At 42.2% G+C, this 25215-nt stretch overlaps 1 protein-coding gene across 3 annotated transcripts; it reads right to left on the bottom strand.

Annotated features, from left to right (window-relative positions):
* Nucleotides 1-25: 25 nt before the first annotated feature.
* dop1a (DOP1 leucine zipper like protein A) lies at nt 26-24828 on the bottom strand. 3 transcript variants are annotated; one of them, XM_044034118.1, is made up of 38 exons: nt 24453-24828; nt 22434-22629; nt 21957-22138; nt 21695-21865; nt 20220-20409; nt 18805-18903; nt 18369-18468; nt 17508-17617; nt 16735-16849; nt 16521-16641; nt 16037-16156; nt 15759-15876; nt 14798-14827; nt 13701-13967; nt 11350-11866; nt 10951-11234; nt 10718-10870; nt 10503-10603; nt 10135-10400; nt 7935-10044; nt 7591-7702; nt 6874-7056; nt 6385-6510; nt 5894-6028; nt 5548-5603; nt 5317-5421; nt 5089-5155; nt 4772-4916; nt 4390-4469; nt 3792-3901; nt 3428-3577; nt 3188-3249; nt 2848-3000; nt 2126-2262; nt 1995-2050; nt 1746-1910; nt 1312-1441; nt 26-644 (listed from the first exon to the last, which is right to left on the bottom strand). In XM_044034118.1, exons 2-38 carry the CDS (start codon nt 22569-22571, stop codon nt 330-332), a joined length of 7479 nt encoding a protein of 2492 aa, XP_043890053.1. In that variant the 5' UTR covers nt 22572-22629; nt 24453-24828; the 3' UTR covers nt 26-329. The 3 variants fall into 3 exon arrangements, with proteins under 3 accessions (XP_043890053.1, XP_043890054.1, XP_043890055.1); XM_044034119.1 differs by having other exon boundaries at nt 17508-17590; XM_044034120.1 differs by lacking the exon at nt 14798-14827.
* Nucleotides 24829-25215: the final 387 nt, after the last annotated feature.

Here is a 25215-nt window from a genome sequence, read left to right as displayed (position 1 = left end):
GTGGAAGAGAGTGGCAAAGGCCGTGTAAACGTCACATTATAAATCTTTATTAAGTCACATCAATATGGAATGGCACAGCATCTTCACTCTGTCCCAAAATAATTCACATGAAAGGTTAAAAGTCAGTCCTCATAGCTGCTCCATATATACAAATAATTAAAATTAAATACAATAGCCTTTGAAAAGTAAATAATCATTATCATAAAAAAATGTACAAACTATTTTCCCAACTTGTATTCCCTTGTTCTGTTATGTACAGGTTGAGGATTTTCACTAGTGCTAATCAGTGGTGTGTTAATTCCCATGTTCCGCTCTCTTTCTTTACGGTCTCATGTCTTGATAAGTCCCTCTAAAAAGTCTTTCTCCACCATCTCCTCAATGTTCTGTCGAGCTCGACTCCAGAACACTTTCTGGCTCTCCAGTTTGTGGTCCTCCTTGTGGCCACGGAAGGAGGAGGAGTCTGTAGCTAAGTTGTGGCTGTAGGCAGGACCTGAGCGGCTGCTGGCCTTGCTGTTGAACACTTGGCTGAGCAGATTGAAGAACGGCAGCAGTTGCTCCATGCTGCGGATCACGTACAGGGTCAGCATTAGGTGACCTGGCTCCCAGGACAGGGTTCGGGTGGAGCAGTCCTCCTCTGGGTTTTTCTAAGGGGGGGGAGACAGAAGACAGACATGTGACCTTCTGCAGGTGAAAAGAACTGCAGTGTCAATTAAGGGTTAGAGAAAAACTGTTAGAAAATAGCCACTATGTAACATTTAGGAGGGTTGTTGGCCACAATTTAATAAACTAGTATAGAACTGCTCTAAAAAATAAAAACTGTGTGGTTTTTGTAGGCTTAGAATAAGCCATCATCTTGCCCTCCTGTGTTTCCACAACAGCTCAAAGAAACAAACCAGCCGTGTGTGTTTCCCTCTTTTACACAGAAGCTTACTCTGCAAAAGTAAAACATCCTCTCTGTTAGTGAAGGTTACTGGAAGGCAAGGCTATTTTATTTCATATCACATTTCATTAGTGAGGCAAAAAAGGAATTCAAAAGAAACAAATACAAACGTTTTAAAACGAGTGGCGAAAGCAAAGCAGGGAGAGTTAAAATGATAAATGGACATTGCAATTACTTACCACATCTATTATGACAACAGTTACTAGTCAAAATATTTTTGAACCGTTTCAAAGAGAGATCATTCTTAAAAGCTGTGGCAAACAAAAACTCTGCAGTCTCACAATAATATTTCTAGAAAATGTACCTTCATGAGGGAGTCATTTGTTTCTATTATTGAAGCACCGTGTGTAAACAGAGGGAGGGGAAGGTACCTTGGCCCGTTTCCTCAGCAGCTTCACCAGTCGGACTACGTAGGGCTTAAACTCCCTCTGATGAGTCCCCTGACGTCTCACTTCCAACCCGGAATCGTCTGAAGCCTCTGGAATGAAGGCCCAGCGGTACCTACAGTATAATAATAACAATAATAATAATAATAATAATGATAATGAGACAGAACTCGCTTAGATATAACCATATTTGATAAGTGGAGCAAATCATAAATATCAATGGAGCAAATCCGTTCAAACACGACAGTGGACATTGTTTCAAACTTTAAAGCTGTCATTGTTAAATGGTCCCTGCTGTATTCATCCATCTCAAGTAATGTGACAGACACATGCAGAATCACTTTTAACACATGTCGGACTCCTTGACCCAGCTCTACCACATGAAAAGCATATTATGAGCCATGATTGTTAGTACATACATCTGGAACTGAGGCAGGCTCTCAGGAGGCAGAGCCAAGGCCAGATCCAGGAGTTTGCAGGCAGACAGATAGAGGTTGAGCCAACGCTGGCTGTTGTAAGAGGTGGAGAAGCCGTTCCCTCCAGAGTAGGTGGTTTCCAACCCAGCGACAGATGGCCCTGACGTCCTGGAGATAAAGAGAGCAGAATAAGTCATGACAGGAGCATAGAGGAAGATATTTTAATGTTCATTCCCTGCAGTATTGACATACCTTGATATGTCCTCATCTGCTGTTAACTCCTGCTCCATCAGGAGAAACACTTGAACCTACAGAAGAACGGTGTATGAATTAAGATGCGTTCCTTTCTGTGTGAGTGCGTTAGGAAAATGTCTAGCTCTCACCAGTTCTGTGATCATTGTGGGCCACAGGGAGGTGAGGTGTTGCGGTGACATACGCAGTAGCAGCACCCTGAAGAACAGGAACACCTGAGCATGGAGGATGGGCACCTGAGGAAGACGCAGGCTCTCCACCAGACGCTCTGTGCACAAACACAGACATCCAAGCACTCGCTCAATGATCACAGTAAAACATAAACACCTAAAGATTTTATTTTAATTTGATTTAATTTTAGATCCATGCTTCAGGGTTTCCAGATAATAAAATGTTATCTGTAGCTGCCACTGTAGACATTTCCAAAAGTTGTCAGCCCAGAAGACTGGAAGAAAATTGATTCAATTTTTTCCCTAATAATAATTCTTTATTCTATGGTTTCTCCTCTTCACACATTTCTGAAAACAGCTGATGGTCACAGAAAGTGAATGTGGGTAACTGTGTCGTAGTTTTCAAAGCTCACCATTTCTGCCCATCCAGACTAAAATGCAGTCCGTAATTCTCAGTTTCTGGGACACTAAAACACTAAGGAGGCATAGATGCCAGGTCTATCCAGAGGAGATGCATTTTAAAATGAAAACAGAAGTGTGAAGGTAACCAGAGTGTCTCACTCTTCTTATTTATCAAAATACAAATTGAAGTCCTTGATGTTTCAATAATGCCTCTGACTCCAGCTCCCACCTGAAAGTATGTTTTACTTTTCACTTAACACAGTCCATTCATTTTTATTTACCTTGTATGTCTGGCAGGTATTTTTGGTACTGGTCCACTTCACTGCTGTAGATGGTGAAGGCGAGGCGTTTGAGCAGCATGGCCCTCTGTTCCAGCTCAGCATCTCTGTTGGTGAACAGACTCAGAGAGCTGCTCTGGGCTACAGCCACCCGGGCTGGAAAGGGGAACACACACACACAGAATCTTTATTAATCCATGTACTAGTCTTTAACCTCTTAAATGTCTTTCACTGTGTCACATTAGCAGAAAACATGATCTGCTACATGATTTGTAACCAGTCCCTGCTGTAAGCCTGACACCTGCATATAAATTAAACTCTAATAAAGAATCATTAAGCTTACTCATGAGGTCTCTGAATGTGGTCTTGTCATGAGTCATCAGGTGGTCAATGATGGCTCTCCAGCTGAGAAAGGAGAAACAACGTTAAGGATGTTAAGAAACTAATATTCCCAAAGCATAAAGAGACAGCGTGCAACGGACAAAACCCACTTATAGCTAATTAACATGTGACATTACTAAATATTGATTAAAGAAATTGTGAAGAAGTGTTTCACTGCTGTTACTGCTGCTGTGCTACTCACTGACTGACGCAGGAAGAGTCCATCTGGAAGAAGGTGTGGTCCATGAAGAGGTCGAAGGCCTCTTTCTTCCAGGCGCGGCGGGTGTACTGGTACCCACTGAGGCTGCTTAACAGTTGGATGCAGGCCCGGTAGCTGGGGGCGTTGTGTGCACTGCCGGTGGTACCAGGAAACATTATGCTCTCGTATGCAAAACATGCACGTGATCAGCTATGACTCATTTTCACACTGCACTTCATCCCCTGTAGTAACACAACGGTTCCCCTCCCCCCCTTTTGAAATGATCACGTAAATAGAACAAAGCTTAGTAAAACATGCACAAAAGGTCAGAGGATTATCTATGTGATAATAATGAGTTTGACCACACCTGTGGTTGCGGAGGTAAGGCACGACATAGTGCATGATATTAACCAGCAGCGGGATCACCCTCTCCTTCTCATCGCTGTAGAACACCATGTCCAACAGATGAGCCAGCACCTAGCAAACAAATTCATCATTCGTTATGTCCGTCTTCCTCCATTATGTTTTCAGTAGCCATGGCAACACTTTCTTAAAAAAACACTATTATAAACTGGGCTTTTAATCACAATGCTACTACAAACATATAAACAACAGCCCGTCCATCCACACTGAGCTAAAACAGGCATGGGGAGTTATTCTTACAGACCAGCTCAGCTCATTTACAGCAAACGGCACTAAACTCCACTCACCGATTTATTGGTTTACTTAAAATGATTCACATCAGAGGTGGGGAGGTAGTTGTAAATCAGCTGTAATGGAGTTAACCGTGTGTAGTTAGTATATTGTTCAGCCCTGCCTGCGGCAACACTGCCACTACATGAGTGAGAGCATCCCTTGACACAATCGAGATGAAAAACGGACACAACTGGCAGAAACACTGACTGATGGCCCGAGTAACAACAGCGTGCGTGCAGAGTGTTGAGACAGAGGCACCAGTGTTTTACCTCAGCCAAGAGTGTGAGGGCGTGAACGCTGTACACAGATGGAGTAAAGTTGGAGGCCTCCATCACTGTGAGCATTAAATCTACGAGACACACATGACAAACATTACCAGCAGCTCTACAGCAGAACACATGTGTATTAACATTGCCATGCCGATGCATATGGACAATCTGCAGTGTGCAGCATATTCAAATTCCACACGCTTTTGTGGTGCATTGAAGTGCTCAGAGATTTTCTTTGCAGATTAATTTCGACACTTAGTTTAGCTGGATTACATTAATCCCTAAAATGTATTTCTGGTACAAATAAAAATATTAGCTTAGCGTTAGCAAGTTTGGGGTGACAATATCCAGTAACAATGCAGTTAGTCAACATGTAACACACCTTCTACATCAGCTTCCAGGTTGTTTCCATCTACAACTATCTGAGGAGAAGGCTTCACCTCCAGGTTTCTCCTCAGCCATGTGGTTTGCTCCAGAGAGGAGCCCGCAATTGTCCCGATGGCTTCAACAACTTTATGGGTCACGTCCTGAACACACAGAGAATATGCAGATATTTTCATAAGGTAACGAGACCTGTCCAGCCAGATTTGTAATCCAATCTGTAATCACGTGAGCGGAGACTGTCAAAACAATGTTAAAACAAGACGTAAAGCAAATTATAGAGAATGTAACTGTTTTCAAGGTAGTTGTAGAAATTACCTGCAGCTCCCTTTGGTCCTTCTTGCTCTCCAGATTGGGGTTCTTTAAAATGAACTCATTCAGAACTCTAGAGAAAAAAAGACAAAGGTGTGTGTGTGTCTGAGCTACTCAGTAACCACAGGATCCACAACATAACAAATTCTAAGTATGATTATGATAGAACAGCTGATTGTGAGGATATGCAGATGACTTTACAACAACTCATAAAAAGAGGGAAGAGAAACCAACCCCAATATGAGAAACTGTCCCGGAGCAGGAAGCCCTAACTGTACCGAGTCCTTCAGCAGTGCCAGCAGAGACGGCCAGCTATCGACTAAACTGGACACAGGAATCCTGTGACAAAAACAGAAACAGGGCACAATCAAAAACACAAAGTAGATCTCTGCAAAATGTTGTGTCTTTATTAAGATAAAGAGTTTTGATGGTAAATACATAATATACTAATGTTGGGAAGCTCACCTCTGGACATAGGCATAGAAGAACTGTAACATGCAGACCTCCAATGAAAGATGCTTCTGTGGGTGAAGGGAGGAAATAAAAATTAAAGACCAACATAAAGGTGAAACAGAATATTGATATTTAATTAAATATTTAATAGTACAAGTTGTATTCTTCCCCCTGTTCTTTCTATGTACAGGCATTTGTTTTTGATCTAATATTCTCACTTTGATTAAAAATGTAAAACCTCTGGTTGTACAAAAACCTCTTACGAGTTCTGGAGTATCTAAGGAGGAGTCAGGAAATGTGTATGACAGCATTAGGATGTTACAATAAAGCGTCTTGGCAGCAAGCAGCAAACACAAACCTTGTCCTTCGCGATGGCAGGAGGCTGTTTCAGAACCTCTTTGACCGTCTGCATGACCGTCTCGGTGCGCATGGCGCTCACTGAGCGAACCAGCTCAACCAGCAGCAGCTGTTCTTCGCTGGCTACTGGGATCACCTAGAAGACGTGGTGTTAATGGTACAAGTGAGTGTCGAGCAGTAACTTCACTCACAAATAAAAAACACCATTCAGACCAAACATTACAACCAGTGCCTCGTTTTAATGTTGTGGATCAACAGCTGAAAATCTTTGAACTGCTTGGAAAATTTCTCCCTGAATTATTATCATTTAATCTTTTTAAAGGCATCTCTTAAAAACCAGGCTTGTGGAAAATGTAGAATGCAAATGCTGCTGTTATGTTTTAGTCCACAACTTTTATATATAGAGTTAATATGATAATAGAAATCACTTCTCAAAGTTCACTGCTCCAAATGCAGATGTAAAGAGTAGTGACTTTTTTTTTTAACACTCACCTTATTTCGGACTGGAGTCTTGACCAGTTTCCTCTCATTCCAAACATAAGCGATGGCTGCCATAAAGTGAGCACCGTGGTTCATGGAGATTGGACCCAGCAGCTCAAGAATTTGCTGACGCAGGTTCTGTCGTGCAAATTTAAGCGAGGACCTTAGGTTAGAGACCGAAACAACTGATAACATCATTATCTTGTAAATACCCCTCAGGGTATCTTGCTGTGTAATGTGCTTAGAATTTTTTACATATTTATCAAATGCATATTATATTACTAATTCCACATGGACATGGCTAATAAGGAGGGAAATGAGGGAAAAATACATTCAATAAAAAATAATTGCTAGAGAAATGAGTCAGTAATTAGATCCAGTTTATAATGTTGAGATCAATAGGTAGCACAAAACAAAACCTGCATATTCCTTGACTGGCTAATTCTGCATTATAATCCATCACCAAGACATTGATGAGAAGTCATTTGTTGCCTGGCTTACTTTTGTGGATCCCAGGTTGATGTTTGAAGTGGAGGCAGCGGAGGCAGCAGCTGGTTTGTCGGAGTTGTCAGCCTGGTGGAGGACGCTCCACAGCAGGGTGACAGAAGTCATGATAGTGTGGAGGATGGACAGGATACCTGAGCGGGCCTCAGCCAAGTGCTTCTGGTCGACACTCACTTGTAACTGAGAGGCACAAAATCATTAACACTTTCAGTAACTAAGATTCATCACAGCCATTCCCAAACCTAATTTGACCTAACTTTAATTCCAAAGATTTTCTATGCCCCCCCACTGAAAAACAATTGTTTTCCCCTCTCAATCCAGGAGCCATTGCTTCATTGCATTCAGCCAGCACATAATAAAGTGTTGGATCAGCTATGATCCCCCACCAATTACTATAGTTACTGTATGTTCCAGTGTGAATGTTAGACAAAAATCTGGTGACATCTGTTATACTCGGTCCACAGACTTAATACAATTATAATGACTTAATTACTTATTGGTGACTTACCAATAAAACCTTTATTTTAGCTTAGGTCTATTTTAACTGATCTCTCATGGCCTGCCTGTAGTACCTTCAAAGTCCACTTGGGAGCTTAAGTACACACTTATACAATCAGTAACTTAATCTGCAATATCAATGCTGAAAACACAGCAAAGGAGGCCTGAATGTACACATTCATACTGCTGTAATAGTGTGGTGCACGGCGCCCTCACCTGGTGGTACTGGGAAGTGGGATCCAGCAGGCAGTAGTGGATGATGGAAGTGATGCCTTCCAGCACTGTCAGAATCAGGTCAGGAGGAATGCACAGAGCCATCCACTGTGGTCTAAAAGACAAAAGGAGAATATGTGGTTTAATAAATGCATGTATGCATATATGTGTATATATAGATATATATATATAACACTGATCATTTTTCAATAGAAAATATCTTGAAAATAGACACATTACACATTAGTAAAATTATCTGAATGTCTTACATAAGACGTCCACTGCCTCTGATCGCTGAGACAACTGCAGTTACCATAATCATAATCAATATAAGTGGACGTTCATACCTAGTGTCAGTTATCCCAGTCTCATAGCGGTACTGCTGAAGTAGGTCGTCAAGGTTCCTGCACAGCTGTAGTGTGACGGAGGCCACCACCCTCCTCAGTACCCTCCCCATGTATGGTAGGGTGGCTGTTATGAGCCCGATCCACTGTGGGTGCATCTTACACGCATGGTGCTGATGAAGCGCCCTGATCACTGCACAAAGGAACATACCCTGTGCGGTGATTGGCTGTCCGTGGAGGTATTGCAGTGATGTCATGGGCTGCTGAGGGTTGACATGCTCCACTTCCGCACCAAGAGTCTCAAACCCTGTCCCTGCAGTGCCACCTGTCCCTCCAACTCCTGTCCCTGCTCCCATTGGTCCTCCTTCACCTCCCTCATCAGCTGGCCCCAGGACTTTGTGCTCAAGTACAACGAGGCTCTGCAACAGTCTTAACAACTGTGACTGGACTGCACTACAGCTGTCAATCTGGTCCTCCGACAGGTTGATCACACTGTCTTCTGACAGACCCTCCTCCACTGTGGCCATGTTGACACCTGCCATGCGCTGCTCGTGCCATTTCTGGGCGCTGAATATGGAGGAGAGGAGGCAATGGAGCACCACCTTTTGAACTTTGCACTTGAAGAGGACGTCACTAATGAAACTAGCAAAGCCCTTAGCTGAACCGCCCGTGACTTTGCCAAGCTCACTGAAGAGCACGGCTAACACCTCAACACTGGTGAGTTGCATGGCTCGGTTCCCTGCCAAGTCCTGAGGGCCTGATGCCAGGTGGGCAGAGTAATAGCTTCTTAGATAATAAAGACAAAGCGAGATTATGATCTCCAGGTACATGGCGCTGCGAAAAGAGTGGGAGTGGGTGTCCTGGGGGATGGAGCAGTAAAAGTCTTTGCCCATGACAGAGATTCTGTGACGTGCTAGGAGGTTTTGGAGCAAGGAGAGCTGTGGAGTGTAGGTGTTATTGATGCTGGTGGTAGAGATGGCACTTACAAACCCTGAGGGTGCAGCTTTCAACATGGCTGCAATGGCTGACAGGGCGTGCAGGGCCCGGGAGGAGTCATACAGCTGGAGGTAGAGCAGGACATGCTGATAGAGAGGATGAATGTTAAAACGAGGTGGGGCAGAGGATGATCTGCGTCCAGGGACACTGACACCCCCAACATTTCCAGCAGGCCCACCACTGGGTGAGCCTGTGTCGCTCTCAATCTCTGACACCTCGCCTTCCCCACAACTGTACCAGTTCTCTAGATCCAGGCTGTCTCCAAAGAAAATACTAGGTGGCTTCAGTTTTTCAGCTTGAATCGCTGCTTTTCTAAGCCTCTCCTCCTCTTTCCTCTTGGCCTTCTTGAGCTTGGGCTTTGCCCCTGGAGATTTGTCAGCCAGCCTCTCCATGATCTTCCCTTTCAGACTGAGCTGGGTGCTGCTGTGGCTACGTTTACGGGCCTGAGGGTCATCTACCTGCAGGTTGTGGTCTGGAGTGTTTGGGTCTGAGCCGTCTGGCAGAGTGATGATTGACGGAGATGAACTATGACGAGTGATGCCCTCTTTGTGCTGCTCCTCTGCCAACATATCAGCCTGTGTGACAGAGAGGAACTCCAGTGTTCCTCCAGCCAGAATCTCTGGCAAAGTCTGGTGGGTGGAGCTGGGTGGAGGTGCACAGTCAACAGCACCGGTTGAGATATCTGAGGAAGTGCTATCTGTGTCAGTCTGTGGCCAGTTCTCAGGTGGAGATGGCACTTCAAGAGATTCCTCATCTGCTAAACTCAGAACCCTATCTAATAGCTCTTTCATAACAGAGGACACAACCTCTTCTATGGAGTCGTCTGACATATCATCTGAGGACCCAGGCTGTTGGTCTGAGCCATTGACTGGGTCCTCAAAGCTGCCATTCTCCACTGTCGATGAACGAGAACGAGAAGACTCTGAGCTCTGGGGATCCCCCTGCTGGTCAGTGGGCTGACATTCACCTGCCAGTTGTAAGTTTTCACTGCTCAGACTCAGCAAAGACAAGCTATCACTCAGTGGGTTGACAATCAGACAGAATGGCTCCATGTTGCCCATCGCCTGGCGTTGAAGCTCCTCTTGAGTAATCCTCTCCCCGTGGAACTGACTGAAGTCTGAAGACATAAGGAACAGATTCAAAACTTGATGTTCTCATGAACACAATGACAACCATCATAAAGGCAGAGTTAAAGGGCAATGCTCACTGTCCAAGAAACCAGAGTCCCTGTTGTAGATGGTTTCTGATGGTTCCTGTTCTGGTGGATCTGGAAAGACCTGGGCCCAGTGCCGCTGGGCTTGTACCCTCTGAATTGACACTCGGTGGGTCTTGGGGTGGAGCAGAAGCAGCAGAAGTGGCTCAAGGACCCGAGCAATGTCATGTCTCTGAAGGACCTGATTCAGCCAAGCCCGGCCAACAGCACTCGTACATGGATCCCAATAACTCAGACAGTCCAGCATGATAAATAAAGATCTGTCAGTCAAAGGAAGGGGAAACAAGAGAGAAAAATGTGACACAAAAGAGAAAAACAAATTCTAAGCACCAGGTCCATGTCATCAACAGATCCTCACCAACCTGTCAAATGTGCGACTAAACGGAGAGGACTTGGTGATGTTCAAATCTCTTGTCAAATGCCATAGCACAGAAAACTTCACGTGGGCCTCCAATCGAATTCTCTGAAGAAAAAAAAAAGAAACCCAACATCATTTTGCATCTAATGTAATGTGTGTGTGTGTGTGTGTGTGTGTCTCACACCCTGAATAAAAAGGCCACATGTGCACTGTGCTGACCTTGTCTCTGTGCATAAGTTGCTGACTGATGACGTCCTCACAGATGCTGGAGGAAGGCACCAGGTTGTGGAGCTGGTAGAAAAGCTCCACACTGCGTTGATGGTGCTGAGGTGTTCCTTCACTCAACTGGTCCCACAAGATCAAAGCTACATTCTAGAGCACACGATTGAAGAGAGAAGAGCGTGAAAAAATGAAGATCAATTAATCGTTAACACCATAAATTAGAGGACTACCTTGAAGAAGTCAGTCTTGTCAGCGATGTACTTGAGGATTCCCTGAGTGAGCGGTGGCCTGATGACGACAGCTACTCGACCCTGGCTTGGGCTCTTGGGCTGGGGCATCTCTGAGCTGTCAGCAGATGCCACACTTTCCGCTGCTACCATCGCAACTGACTGGGTGAGTCCTATTAGGTCCATGAGCAGGGAGATGGCGGTGCCCTGCAAGCTGAAGTCACTGGCCAGGCAGCAGGCATCCATTAGTGACTGTAGCCACACTGGCAGACGAACCTGCTCACTGTCTATATGGATGCAGAGGGGGATAGACATGCACGGTGTAAATATTTAAGTAAATATTTGAGTGAAAACTCAAAGACAGAGACTAATCTCATTCAATATTTGTGTTTTGGTGCTTACCAAACTGCTCCTCCTGTGTGGGTGAGGACTTGAGGTTACCCTCCGCGATGTAGACCGGGAAGCTGGAGCATTCCAGGAACAGCTGACAGGCAGCAGTGAAGGCAGCAACACACTCCCTCTGCACCGAGCCAGGTTCTGAGCATGATTCAGGACAATTGCAGTGCCAACCTTCTGAGACCAGCGGCCCTGACTGCATGACCTCAGTTCTTTCACCCTCAGCTCTGTCCACATGCCCAGTGGTAATATACAAGGTGATGAGTCGGGAGAGAAACTGCTGGAAGTGCTCCAGGCAGCGCTGCATGACTGGTTTGTCCAGAGACTGAGATGAGCCTGAGGAGCGACAGCCTGCTTTGACCGCTGAATTAAAATGGGGGATTCCTTCTGTTTCCTGTGGTCCGTCTTGCTGGTACTGAACAAAGTCTGTGAAGCCACCTTCTGAGGAGCGACTGCTGCGGGGATTTTCTCCATCTTCAAAAACATCCCCACTGCCAGGCAACTCCATAGCAACAGGGAGAGCCTACAGGAAGGCAGGGTTAGACAAGTGATGATGGTGATAATGTACATACAGCTAATAATGTTTTTGTCTGATACTCTATAATAATATAAATAATGTCTACTTGGAAATTACAACAAAATACCAACATTCAAAAATGTACTATGTAAGGCAACTAAAGAGCAGAAGTGTTTCATGACTACCTTGACTCATCAGGCAGTATTAAATTTTTAACACAGGTATAAAACTTTATGTCAGACATAGATCATTTATTTAGTAAAGCATTGTGGGAAAAATTATAAAATAGCAGACATCTACAAATGGTCATACACTAAATGAGTGCTGTCCTCTTTCTTGTATCCAAACAGACAAGCACATAAAAAATACCTTTTTACAAACAAATCCAAACTTTTCACTGTAGTAATCTGTAAACAAAGCTGCTGGGTCTGTCCCGAGGGAGGTGCTCAACTCAACTTTGCACCACTGTTACATCTTGCTGCAGACAGACTGACACACCAAGAACTTCATACACTTTTGACAGTGTTTATGGGCCTGAGGGCTCCATGGGATACATTTTGATTGATGAAGTGTGCACATTCTGGCCTGTACTCAGCTGTGACATTCTTTATATGCCCCTCAGGGTGGGGGTGGGGATGTTAAAGTATTCAGTGAATGTATGTGTGATTTGTTTCCACTCTGATGGATACGACACACTCAGGAGGCACCACAGACTGATGTACTCCTCTCATTCTTTAAAAGAGAAAAGGCGAGCTTTGGCTCAGCTGTTAGTTTATCATCTTCTCTCTTTCTACTTGTGATCTCCTCTGTCCCTCATGAGTCTATTCAACCCAAATAACCTCCATCTCTTTCCAGACTGACTAAAATTTGTATTGTGCCTCACTGAGCTCTCAGACACTTAATTAACTAGGTTGGTAGACAGGGACTGAGAGCGCCCAGGCAGCCAAACAGTATCTGAACAACTCTTTAAATGCCTTGTGTCGAGGGATTGTGGAAAGCTAAAATGTGGCACAGGGCAGGAGGCTGGTAGAAGGACACAAGAGCTGGATAGGGCCCTGTTCCTGGACCAGGGAACACCATCAGAGCCTGAAGTGATGGCTGTGTGGGCAATGACTTGTGGAAGAAGTGGGTCAATTAGGTCATAGTGGAATTTCCTCCATAGTTTGTTTTTGTCACATTATGTTTTTTAAGGATCAAAGACAGGACCAAATATTTTCTGGAACTGTTTTTCAAAGTCAGAGGTTGGCACAGCAAAGGCATGACTTTTGCTCAGGTGCTTGGAAGCAATACCAATTTCTCTTGTGACACACTATTAAAGTGGGGAGATGCCCAAAAGTTCACACTACACAACTTTACACACTGAATGGATCAGCAACACAGCGGTTCACGTTATCGGGGTCTTTCTGATTTCCAAAGTACAATTTGTCATGAAAACAAAAAAAAAGTTTCAGAGGAGATAGAAATGACACAATACCACACATGACGATGGTTCATTATCACATTAGCACCTCATTACCTGTCACAACACTTTACACACAGTTACACAGAGTTTGCCAACTACATACCTACATACATGTGACACAGAGGCGATTCTTGTGAACTGTATTTTTGAACTCTTGAGAAACAGTAAGTAAAGTGGATTTTCCTGTGCAACATAAATGCAAAACTTTGAATGAGTGGAAAGCCGTGGCTAAAATCAAGTGTTGTGAATTTAATACCGCACTGACTAAATGACCTCAGATTTGATCGTAGTTAAAATAGTGAGCAAAAACAAAAATTGATATTCAACAAATACCAATTCATTTCTATGAACTCATTTTGTATGGAATATGTTTCTCACCTGTTTGTCGTCCGTGTCTTTGCATTTATCTTTGGCTGATATCGAGAAGTTGTCAGTGGACTTAGAATGACTTTGAGCCTGGGAGCTTGAGGGCAGGGACAGAGGGGACACCAGAGGTGGCTGCACTTTGCTGAGGATCTTGGAGCACAGGCGAAGGCAGTGGGTGAGCTCCCCGAGACACAGAGTCTGCAGGTGGCAGGTCAGAGCTGCTACCATGCGCAGCAGCAGCTGAGGAAGATGCTCTGTTTGAATCTCTATGTACGTCTCCTGGAAGTTTCGGAGGAAAAACACGGAAGGTGAGGACCTGGCGATATCTGGGTATCTGAAAGGACCTGAACCTGATATAATTTAATTACTGCTAGTGACTTAATTAGACGACGATGATATATAACAGTTTGCTTGGCTTGACTAATATACAACACATTTATTTTTATCTACTTAAAACTAAATACTACAGTATAATTGGGTGATGGTCATTTTCAGTTTAAAAATATAAATGACTGAAAACCCCAATTAAGGTGTAAAACATAACAGCTAAAAGGTAAATTATCTACATTTAGAACTACATGTATGGAGCCTCCTTTTCTCCCCATTCCTTTTTTAAATTGGCTTCCTTGTCATATTATTTTTGCAGCTTGAGTGAGGCGATCTTCAAAAATGTTTTAATTTAAGGAAAAAAAGAAATATATATATATATATATATATATATACATAAATAACATCCAAATGATAAAAAAAAGAGGAATTGAGGTACTCTCATATTTTTTTTTACAAATATGTGAGCATGTAACGGCATGCATGCTTAACAGAAAGCACATACACACTGGGGCGGAAATTTCATTTTCACAAGATCCACACCAAACAGCCAAGTTTTCACCACATTTAATGATTGTTATTAATCCACCGCTCCTCTGTGATCACGTTCGTTCGGGGCATTAAAATATATGACTATAAATCAGTCATTCTGAAATGATCACTGAAAGCAGAGCAGGGACGAAGGGATGAACTGATGGATGTTGGCAGGATGTTGCAGAAATGTTATCGTAGCCTCAGTGAAGCAGGGTGAGGTGAAAATGCAGGAAAGAGCAGTACTTTACCTGGCAGATTACCCTCATGCTTCTAGTAGGCTTCAAGGAGAAAGAGCAGATAGTTTGAACAGACAGGAGCAAGCAGAGCACAGGCTGCAACACTTTGTTTGCAGAAAAAACAAACACACACCTCTCTCTCACACACACACACACACACACATATACACACACACACAATCTCTCAGGACACAAGATTTTCTCAATGACACACACACACACACACACACACACACACACACACACACACACACACACACACACACACACACACACACACACACACATTTAAAGGGTCATTTCCAAACTTTTCAGATTGGAAATACTGCAGAGAAGCAAATCTCTAGAGGAGGCAAACAACATTTGGCAGTGGAACTAAACATATGCATCTTTAACCTGTGTAGGGACACACACACACACACACACACACACAGAAAAAAGGCATTTACACACACCCTCAATGGAGACCAATAGATCCCAAAACTGGATCCAGAAATGGAGTTGGATGACAATTCAGACAAGATGGAAGACCAAATTGAGAATGACCATGGATGGTTGTTAGTTTTTTTTTTAAAGGAACACACTGGATCAAAGAAGGTGTGTGAGGAGACACGAGGGAGTGTGAGAAAGAACAAGAAGAAAAGTACAAGCAGCAGTGGGAGAACAGGAACTGAAGAAAAGTTAGGAGAAAGATTAAAAAGAAAAAAAAGAATTTTTTTTTTAAAAGATAATGTTTGAGAAAAGCAAAATCCACAAAGGGAAGAAAGTGCCACTTTAAAAGGTAAAGAGAAGGATGGACAAAATAGGACAGACAATAAAGCTACACTGAGACTGAAAAGAAGTAAAGACAGAATGAAAACACAGTAAAAAAAAAAAGTGTGAAAATCAAGGAATTTTAGAATACAATAGATAAAGAGAGAAAGAGAGAAAGAAAGAAAGAAAGAAAGAAAGAAAGAAAGAAAGAAAGACTCACCAAGGAAACAATATCCAGTAGAAAATCAACCAGCTGACAGAACTCCACCAGAGAGAGCTCAGGAGAATCTATACTCCCAGAATGCCGCTGTGCTCGTGTGCTGCTGTTCAGCGTCCTCCTGCATCAGACGTATAGTTGACATTATTTGGTAGATAAGTGTGACCGTGAGCTGTAATGTTGATTTTTAGATCTTAAAACAAAAGGGGGATCACCAGCAGAATAGCACATGATGTCTGTAATAATAATTAGATGTCACTCATTCATTTACACATACAAACCTGCAGCACTCCTCAAACCAGCGAGCGATGTAGTCCCACATGTAGTACGGCTCAAACGAGTTGAACAGGAGATTGGCAGTTTTAATCAGTTCTGCTGTTTTTTTGTTCTCCCGTAATTTGCTGAGAAAGAAGAGAAAGATTTCATGTAAGAACTAAATCTTCATAATATGCAACTGTTGCTTTTTGTTTAAAAAAACAAAAACACAGCAATTGCTCAGGGATGTGAGTAATTTGTCAAGTAAAGACCTGAAAGTATAACAAGTAAATACATGCTGTCATTATTTATGAAATGACTCCCCATTACTTCACCATTTTATAGTTTAAAGTTAAAAAGAAGAGTCTGTTAATGTTTTCATACTTACAAACTGATTTAATGGCATGAAAATTAATCACACCTGAATTTTAATTTGACAATAAAATGACCAAATCTTCATCTTGCTAATGTGCAAAGTGCACAGAGTAATTAGTGGTGGACTGGACTGACCTGCTAAGGTGTGTATGGTCTTTGCTGAATGGACTCTGGTTTTGGAGGTCCAGCTCTGTTCGGCACTGCGTGTACAGGGTCCGAAAAACCTCAATCAAAACATCCTCGAGGATTGCGGGACCTAAAATACAGATGGCAGGAATGACATCTGCAGCAAAAGACTGCAAGCGCAAGGTAAATGTTTGATGTATTTACTATTGAACTATTAACATACCAAGCTCAGGTTTGTCCAGCAAACTGATGAGGATGCGAAAAGGTTTGAGGTCGTGCATGAGGATGCTCTCCTCTTCCCCACCTCGGGCCTTGCCCTGCAAGATCCCTACCATTGCCTGAAAACACACACAAACACGTTAGAGTGCCGATTAGTGCTAAGGGCTTATTTAAATGCTTTAGATTTTTGTTTTCAGAATCAATCTCATATTTGCATTTTTCTTTTGAAAGTGTGCATTCCGTGCTTCATCTGCCACATAATGGGCTGACAACAGCAAAAGACAAAAGTCTATGTAGGAACCGACCCTCTCCCAGAGGAGGGAACCAAAAACTGTCTCTGAGCAGATGGCAGACTACAAAGAAATGAAGCTAAAATAAAACAAAAAACATAAAACTGTACTTTCAAAAACATCCCTGTCCCTCAAAACCCTGAAGTACCAGAGCCCATCACATGCCAGGAGGCTGCAGCTGCTTTGAGCATGATATGACAGATTACACAAATGCAACTGTGTGCGTGTGTGTAGAAGTCTGTGGGAGACCTGGGAGCTGCCTTCAAAGGACAGGCTGTTGTGAAGAGGAGAACAGAGCAGGACATACAGTGCATGTAAACCCCAGAGATGATGTGGCATGTGATCAGAGAGGCTAGTTCATTTTGTTGCATCCAAAAAAAGAAAAAAAAATCAAGTTCCCACCAAAACACACTATGAATAATGAAGATATACACAACACACATTATCTTAATGCTGACCTACATTAACAATAAGCACTCAACCTCACCTGGACCAGCATGTCCTTGGAGAAGGTGTTAAAGTAGTGGCTCGCATGCTCCTCTGGGTTGCTCTGTCGAGTGCTGCGGGGGCCTGTTTTTACCCCAGTGTTATCAAAGCCTTAAAAAACAAACAAACAGGACAGTTAGAACTGCGCACTCAAGATACACATTCAAAACATTCAACAAAGCACTTAACCAGACAAGATGAAGATAAACCACCTGTATCTTTCTTTCTTCATAAACAGTACTCAGATTTAATTTGTGGTACAGCGCGTGTGTCTTGAACTGCTCGGCTCATTTTAACAGGCCAATAATGTGGTTTACAACTGCCATTATTACACTGCATATCTCAACTTGCACCTCTGACCTTTACTCCATGTTCACTTTGTTGTGTCTCCTTTCTGGTATCATAGTCTAACACGTGAGTCATTGCATCAGTTAACAGTGTAAGCCAGAGACATTCAGTGTCTTGCCCTTGACATGCACACACTTACCAGCATGATCATCCACAGTGAGTTGCAAACAAAAGAAAATAGAGTAAGACAATGACCAAAACAGATTGAAGGGGGAAAAAAAGGAAAACAGCAAGAAAACATCCGTAAACCTAATGCGTATGCAAATAACAAGGTACAGCACATACTTGTGTGTAAACATGAAATAACTGGTGTACATAAGTCACAGTGGTTTCATGTAGAATTTCGTTCTGACATTTTTTTTTTTTTTTATATAAATGCTCTAATTCTTGTTTCTCTTGCACGTCTCCATTATCTCAAATCTTCAACTGTAGTGAAATAACCTCCGTAGTTCCACAGTAGGAAGCCTGACAATGTATGTGAGTGTCAGTGTCAGTGTGTGTGTATGGTTCTCACCCAGGAGCCAGGCATAGAGTCTGCGATTCAGGGACATGTCTCTTCTCAAAACCACATGCAAAGCTGCGGAAAGGATCCGAATCATGTCGGGACGAGTCGCCTGAAAACAAAACACAACAGGAAGCCTGAATATTTGTGACTGTTCTACTGTAGCTTACACACACATATACTACATAACCCTAACCCTGCACAAACTTGTTTTGTTTTTACGTCTTAATGAGGACACATCACTGACATAATGCAATCTCTAGCCTAACCTTAACCTTAATTCTAACATAAACCTGATTCCAACCCTTAACCCTGAAAAAGCCCTTTAAAGTTGTGGGGCTGGGACAAAATGTCCTCACAAAGATAGGTTTGTACATTTCTTGAACCCCCTCACAAAGATATAAATACATGTACGTACACACACAGACGCACACACAGCATTACTGACTTGGCTCATGTGGAAGGGGAAGCAGAAGAGGATCAGGTCCAGAGTGCTCCTCTGCACCAACACACTGGAGTCCTGGACTGAGGTACTGACTGCCTCCACCTGGTGTCAGGAAAGAGAAAAAAACCCAAAAACATTCAGACTGACACAGTGACTCAAGATAAACCGGCACTGAGCCCCATCATGAACGTCTTTAAACTTCGCCGAATTCAGGGAGAAGATGGAGGGAGTGACAATGGAAGTTAAAAAGCTCCAGGAAGAGAACGCAAAAAAAGACAAGCTGCTGCTGGAGCTGGGGAACAGAGTGGAGGAGATGGAACAGCTGGGAAGACTCAATGAGGTGATTGTGACTGGCCTCAAGATTAAGCATCAGACCTACGCAAGGGCGGCTGCGGACCGGTCGTTGCAGTCTGATGAATCGGAAATCAAATCTGTGGAAAAGCAGGTGACTGAGTTCCTGGCCGGCAGAGACATCGACGTGGATTTCAGCAATGTGGAAGTATGTCACCTCTTACCCCGAACTCAAGAGTCTGGAACACAAGCTGTCGTGCTGAGGTTCACTAACTAAAGCATAAGACGGCACTGCTGAAGCAGGGCAGAATCAACGAGAATCTCACCAAAAAGAATGCTGACATCGCCATAAAAGCATGTCAGCTGAAGAAAGGAGGCAAGATCCAACACACCTGGACGGCAAACTGCAGAATCTACATTAAAACAAATGGATCTGCACCAGAAGAAGTCAAAATAATGCAAATCAGGAGTGAGGACGAACTGGAGAAATACAACAATTAAGGTATGGCTCACGAACACTCCATAACTACAGACTAAAAATCAACATGTGAACCACACCTTAACAGACCCAAATGAAATAACTGACCTGGATAATCATCTATACCTTAACATAACTGAGAAATGCCAGTACTACACTGAAGACCAATTTAACGAATGCGAGATGGATGGGAAACTGTCTTTAATTCACTTCAATAGCACAAGTCTATACATCAACTTCGACCACATTAGGGAATACCTACAACACTTCAAAAACACTTTCAACATCATTGCGGTGTCAGAAACGTGGATTAATGAAGACAAAAGGCCCTATTAAAAAATAATGCTCAATTAAATCCCTGCACTGCTGCTCAGTAAAGCAAATCACCACAACGGCAACAATAATCAACTGATGTTTAGCATGAAGGTGGCGCAGAATAAGTATTTGTGATTCAGTCCAATATTCACTGTGTATAAGATTTACAAACAGTGATGGAGCATTACCACATGACACCATCACAATATCTATAACTACTATACTCTAATACCAGGATAAGAACCTGAGGATATGAACTGTTTCAATTTGAAAACAATATAAGATCCAGCCCTGCAGTAAGGTGTGCAAGTCCCCTTTTATCTCTCTCACGTACCATGAGCTCAATGTCACTGCCTATGACATAGAGCTGGTCCTCCATGGAGAGTTTGCGATTGAGGTGCAGGAGAACAAAGGAGATGCCGGGGAGACGCACAGCAGGGCTGGTCAGGATGCTGCCCCACAAGGCACTGTAGAAGGCCGACTGCTCCACCGCTGCAGCCACCTTTTCCAACAGGGTGTTGGTTCTGTAACAAACACGGACAGTATCATAGTAACATAGCAATGTAAACATGCAATGCATCTGCAAAGCAAACTTGAGACCCAGATGTGAAAATGCTTGCAAATTGATCGAAAGATTGTTCTGGACTGTTCCGTTCTCAGAACCCTCACAATGGTATAGATTACTCAAAGGGTTGTGGGTTTGAGATCATCCTTTTTGTGTAATTACTGTCCTGTGGCAGTAATTGCTTTGTGGTGGTAGCAGTTGTACTTTGTGTGATGTTGAAAGTGGGTTGTTTTGTACCATTTGTACTGCTTAGATAATTTTAACATAAAAAATTAAACATCTTATGAATATTTGTTGTCGATTGACGACTGATTCTCAGAGGCATGTGTATTTTATTACTGATTAAACCTCTCTGAGTTACACTGACCTTAGTGCATACACTGTTTCTAAGGGTATCATTCATGACTGATGATTTCACTCACTGCTGTTTATGAGACCACAGTCTCACTGTGAAGCTTCAGTTCACTTTCCTCATTAATAATAATAATGTCTGCAAGTGCAAATGTACAATATGGATCACATGACACCATCAAAATATGCAATTAACAAATTGCACTGATTTGGCTCATGGTTCACTGTGTGTAATGTTTTGCAATTCAAGTGCAACTTTAAGATACAAAGAAAACAAGTGAAAGAAAGAGACCTAACAGGAAATGGCAGCAAGAATCTGTTAAAATAACGCAACTGTGTGAATAACGGTATTTTGTCAGAAGTAAAAAAGAAAAGAAAAGAACATTCAGAACTTTAAAAGCACAGGTGATGTTAATAACATTAAGGACATGTTGCATTTTAAATGTGGGGTTTTTTTTACGTGGGTCAGTTTTCAGCTTATCTTTGTACCATGTGACGGTCAATGCACCTTAAGCTACTTAAATTTCAATAACAACTGTGAAAATAAGGGTGATCTAAAACTTATGACTACTGTGATAACTACAATATTTTGAATCATCTCCAAAAATGTTCATATATACATACAAACAAATCATAAGTTATTTATGGAAGTGATGGAATCCAGATATTTCTCACAAAAGAGAGTTTAAAGATTCCAGGCAGAGACCGAAGTTGCACACTATCTTCTATTTAAAATATTAATCTTGCAATGACTCATATCTAATGTATCATTCATAAAATCTGCAATCAATTCCATTTCCCCATAATGCTATAATGTTTTCTCCTAATGGCCAGTTCTGATGCCAAGTTAAAAACCTTCTGAGAGTTTTTCTTCCTGTTTCTACTCCTCTCACCTGTCATAGTATTCCGAGCCCTCCTCCAGACCAGGCAGGACCCCAGTCAGAAGCCCCTGTAGGCCTGGTTTCAGAGTCTTCCCCAGGGGCAGGTAGTAGGTCTCATAGAGCCCAAGCAGCACAGGCTTCACAGACATAGCAGCATTGGAGAGTAAAGGGAAGAGCCCAGAGCTGCAGAGAGGAAGAAGATGTTTTATGATCCAATACCAGCAGTGTGTTGAGATTTATTTTTCAGTTGCTGTGCTGAGAAGCACACCATTACCTGTACAGAAAGAGATCTTTGGCTAGCCTCTTGGGGCCAATGATCTTGAAGATGATCTCGTAGGTCTCCAAAGCTTTGCGGTGGACCCCGCTGGGTAGAGCGGGGTGGAGACATTGAGCCAGCCGTTTACCTATCGTCAGCTTCTTGGGAACAACTTGATATTTTGCATTGTTCTGCAAAACCTGAGATAGAATATTTAAAAAAAAAAATGTTACAATGAGACATACAGAGTGACTGTGCATATAGACAGTATATATATTTGCCTCATCTGCTATGTGTCATGGTGCAGTGTAATGATTGGTTTGATTGTCCTGTGTGAGTCTATGCTGTCCTACGTCCTTGTTTGTTGTGTGTCTTTGATTGTGTTTTATTGTTGTTGTAGCAACAATGGCAAAAGAAATGTCCCCACGAGGGACAATAAAGCTCTGAACTAGAACTGAACGAAAACGAACTGTGTGAGCCCGTCTGATTTTTTACCTTGTTAAGTTTCCCCAGTGCAGAGATGAGATCTGCCCACTCACTGGAGTACTCAAAGTTCTTGAGGGCTTTGTCCACTGCTGCCACATAGTTCCTGTACTTGGAGTCACCGAGCAGCTCCACTTCCTCTGCATTCATTCTCCTGTGTGGTTTTTATGCTAATGTAAAACACAGCGGACACATATATACATCACACCTGCAACAAAGGACACAAAACAAAGGAGAGGTGAGAAACATGAGACCAAGGAGATGACGAGTAGTAAATTTTAAGACAAGTCATCTTCATGCTTGACCATCAAGCAAAATGTCACAGCAAATATGTTTACATTATGTGGAGTCGTTTCAACAGCCTGAGTCATAGAAATCATCAGGGAAGATAATCTGATAGGAGCAGCCAACACTATCTTTGTTTTAATGCGTTTAGGAAGGAAGCATGACATGTGACGACAAGCTGAGTCATAGCATGACCTAAAGGTCTGCAGAAGGGGAGCAGTCATCAACTTTCCCTCAATGCTGCCACTGTGTCAACTCCTACATGGGAATGTCACTGAAAAACATTCATTGCAGTGACAACAGCTGTGAACAGTGAGAAGAATGTTGTCTGCTTTCACATCACAAGGCAGTCATAACAGCCTGCCCTTCTTGTTGGCCAGTTAAACATTACATGATAGATGCCCTTTAAAATGTATGTATGTCAAATCTGAGAGGGGCTCAGTTTAATCACAGGCTCTCTGCATTGAGCAAGGATTTAGACTATTTCATGGTAGACATTTTGATTTATCACAGCAGGGGAAAACAAAGGAACAAACACCATTAACCAATGGCTCAGCACCAGATCACAGAAAACCACATTGGTGAGCCATTACTAATTAATATTACCACTCACGTATATGCTTCTTCCTGCTGTGACATATCAAAATGTCTGCAGTGAAAGAACACAAACACAGACAGTAGAGAGAGAAAAAAAGTCACCTCAATGGGTTTTCAAACAATATCATAAAGGCTGATTTTAGTACTCATTCACAATCAGTAATCACTGGTGACACAGCCTATATACGAGAAGAGAAGATAGATTATTAACTTCCTTTATTGTTGGACATATATCTAAAATGATGCAGCTCCATTTGCAAAGTTACACAAAACACTAGAGGTATAAAAAATACTTAAATACAATAATTCATGTTCTTCATCTCAAATGTGTTTCAAACTAGAGCTGAAACAATTACTCAATATATGGATTATTATTCGATTACTAAATGAATCATCAACTATTTTGATAAACAATCAATCGGTTTGAGTGTTTTTAAAGGAGTAAGACAACTTTCAGATTTTCCAACTTCTTAAATGTGAATATTACCTGGTTTCTTCTACTCCTTATAACAGAGGAATCATTAAAACTGAATCATTTTGGTTTGTCGACAAAACAAGACATCATCTTTCCACGTTTGGGTAACTCTGATCAATATTTTTCTAACATTTTATGGACCAATAGAGAAAATAATTAACAGACTAATCAACGATGAAGATAATCATTATTTGCAGCCCTACTTTGAACTGTATCTGATTAAATATGTGGTAAAAGAATAGTATTGTTATGGTGAATCGTATTTGATCAATTATTTATATGTCTTTCTTTTTGCCAGCTTTGACTCTCTTCTTGTAAGTCTTTGATAGAGTTTGAATTGGAAAAAAACAACTAAATTAAATGTGTCTCTATGTGTGTGTAAGTAAACAACCTGGAGTCACATCTGACAATGTCAACATGGAGCAGGTGAAAAACACCTGTCATACATAGTCATCACTGTGTGACAAGAAATAACGCTGCACATGACTGCTGAATAAGATTCTAAATAAAGAATGTGGACATATTACCATGAGCGTCACAGCTTTTGTTTGTTTGCGTGGGAGATAACCGTGAGAGTAACGCTAACAGGTACCTCGTATCTAAGCTAGGTCAGGTGATATCGGCTAACATTCACGTACATGACACAATGAAGTCAAGGTGATGGAAAATCTTACCGTGATACGACACAACTCAGCCAATGTCATTCATCCATGTTACCGACTGGAAGCGTTAAAACCGGCTGACAACGAAAATAATATGTCTTATATGGCAGCTTGCTAACGTTGGTAGCAGGTTGTTCTAATGATGGAGATTCAGGGCCCGGACTCTGCTGCTACTGTCAGCCCTCTCATTCACACAAGTCCGTTTCCTTTAACGAGAAGGCGTTGGAAACAGACAATAGTCGATTACATTCTACATGTTGTTACTTGTCACTTTGCCAGGAGTTAATAAACAGGGACGGGCGCATCATTAGCTCGTAGGGCGAGAGACGTCTGGTAGATGCAGCACTGCAGCTTTAGCCTCCTACAGTCCAACCAACCACAGCGTCCAACTGCTCTTCCGTGTCTGCGCGACCTCACGTCACCGGCTGTATCCCAGCGGAAGTGGCGTAATTTGTCTTCTAAATAAAAGTTAAATCACTGCTACGTGTACGTATTAAAATTCTACACAATATATACTACAATAATATACTATACCAATTTCCAAATTCATAAACATAGAAAAAAAATGTAGCCTTTGTAACATGGAATTATACATGCTCAAATAATGTTTGGTCTCATCTGACAAATCATATATTGTGGAGTACTAATTTTAATTAGTTGCAAAAATGTTATTAGATACTTTAAGATCATTTAGATTTTGTTCTAAATCATGTGTAGTAAATTTCATGTACATAAATGTATGCTGATAAAGGTTTCTAAATGCACTGCTTTTCTA

Source organism: Solea senegalensis, linkage group LG9 (genome assembly GCF_019176455.1).
Source record: "Solea senegalensis isolate Sse05_10M linkage group LG9, IFAPA_SoseM_1, whole genome shotgun sequence".
Classification (NCBI taxonomy): Eukaryota; Metazoa; Chordata; class Actinopteri; order Pleuronectiformes; family Soleidae; genus Solea; species Solea senegalensis.
Note: the sequence above shows the minus strand (reverse complement) of the source record. Positions and strands in the feature narration are given on the sequence as shown.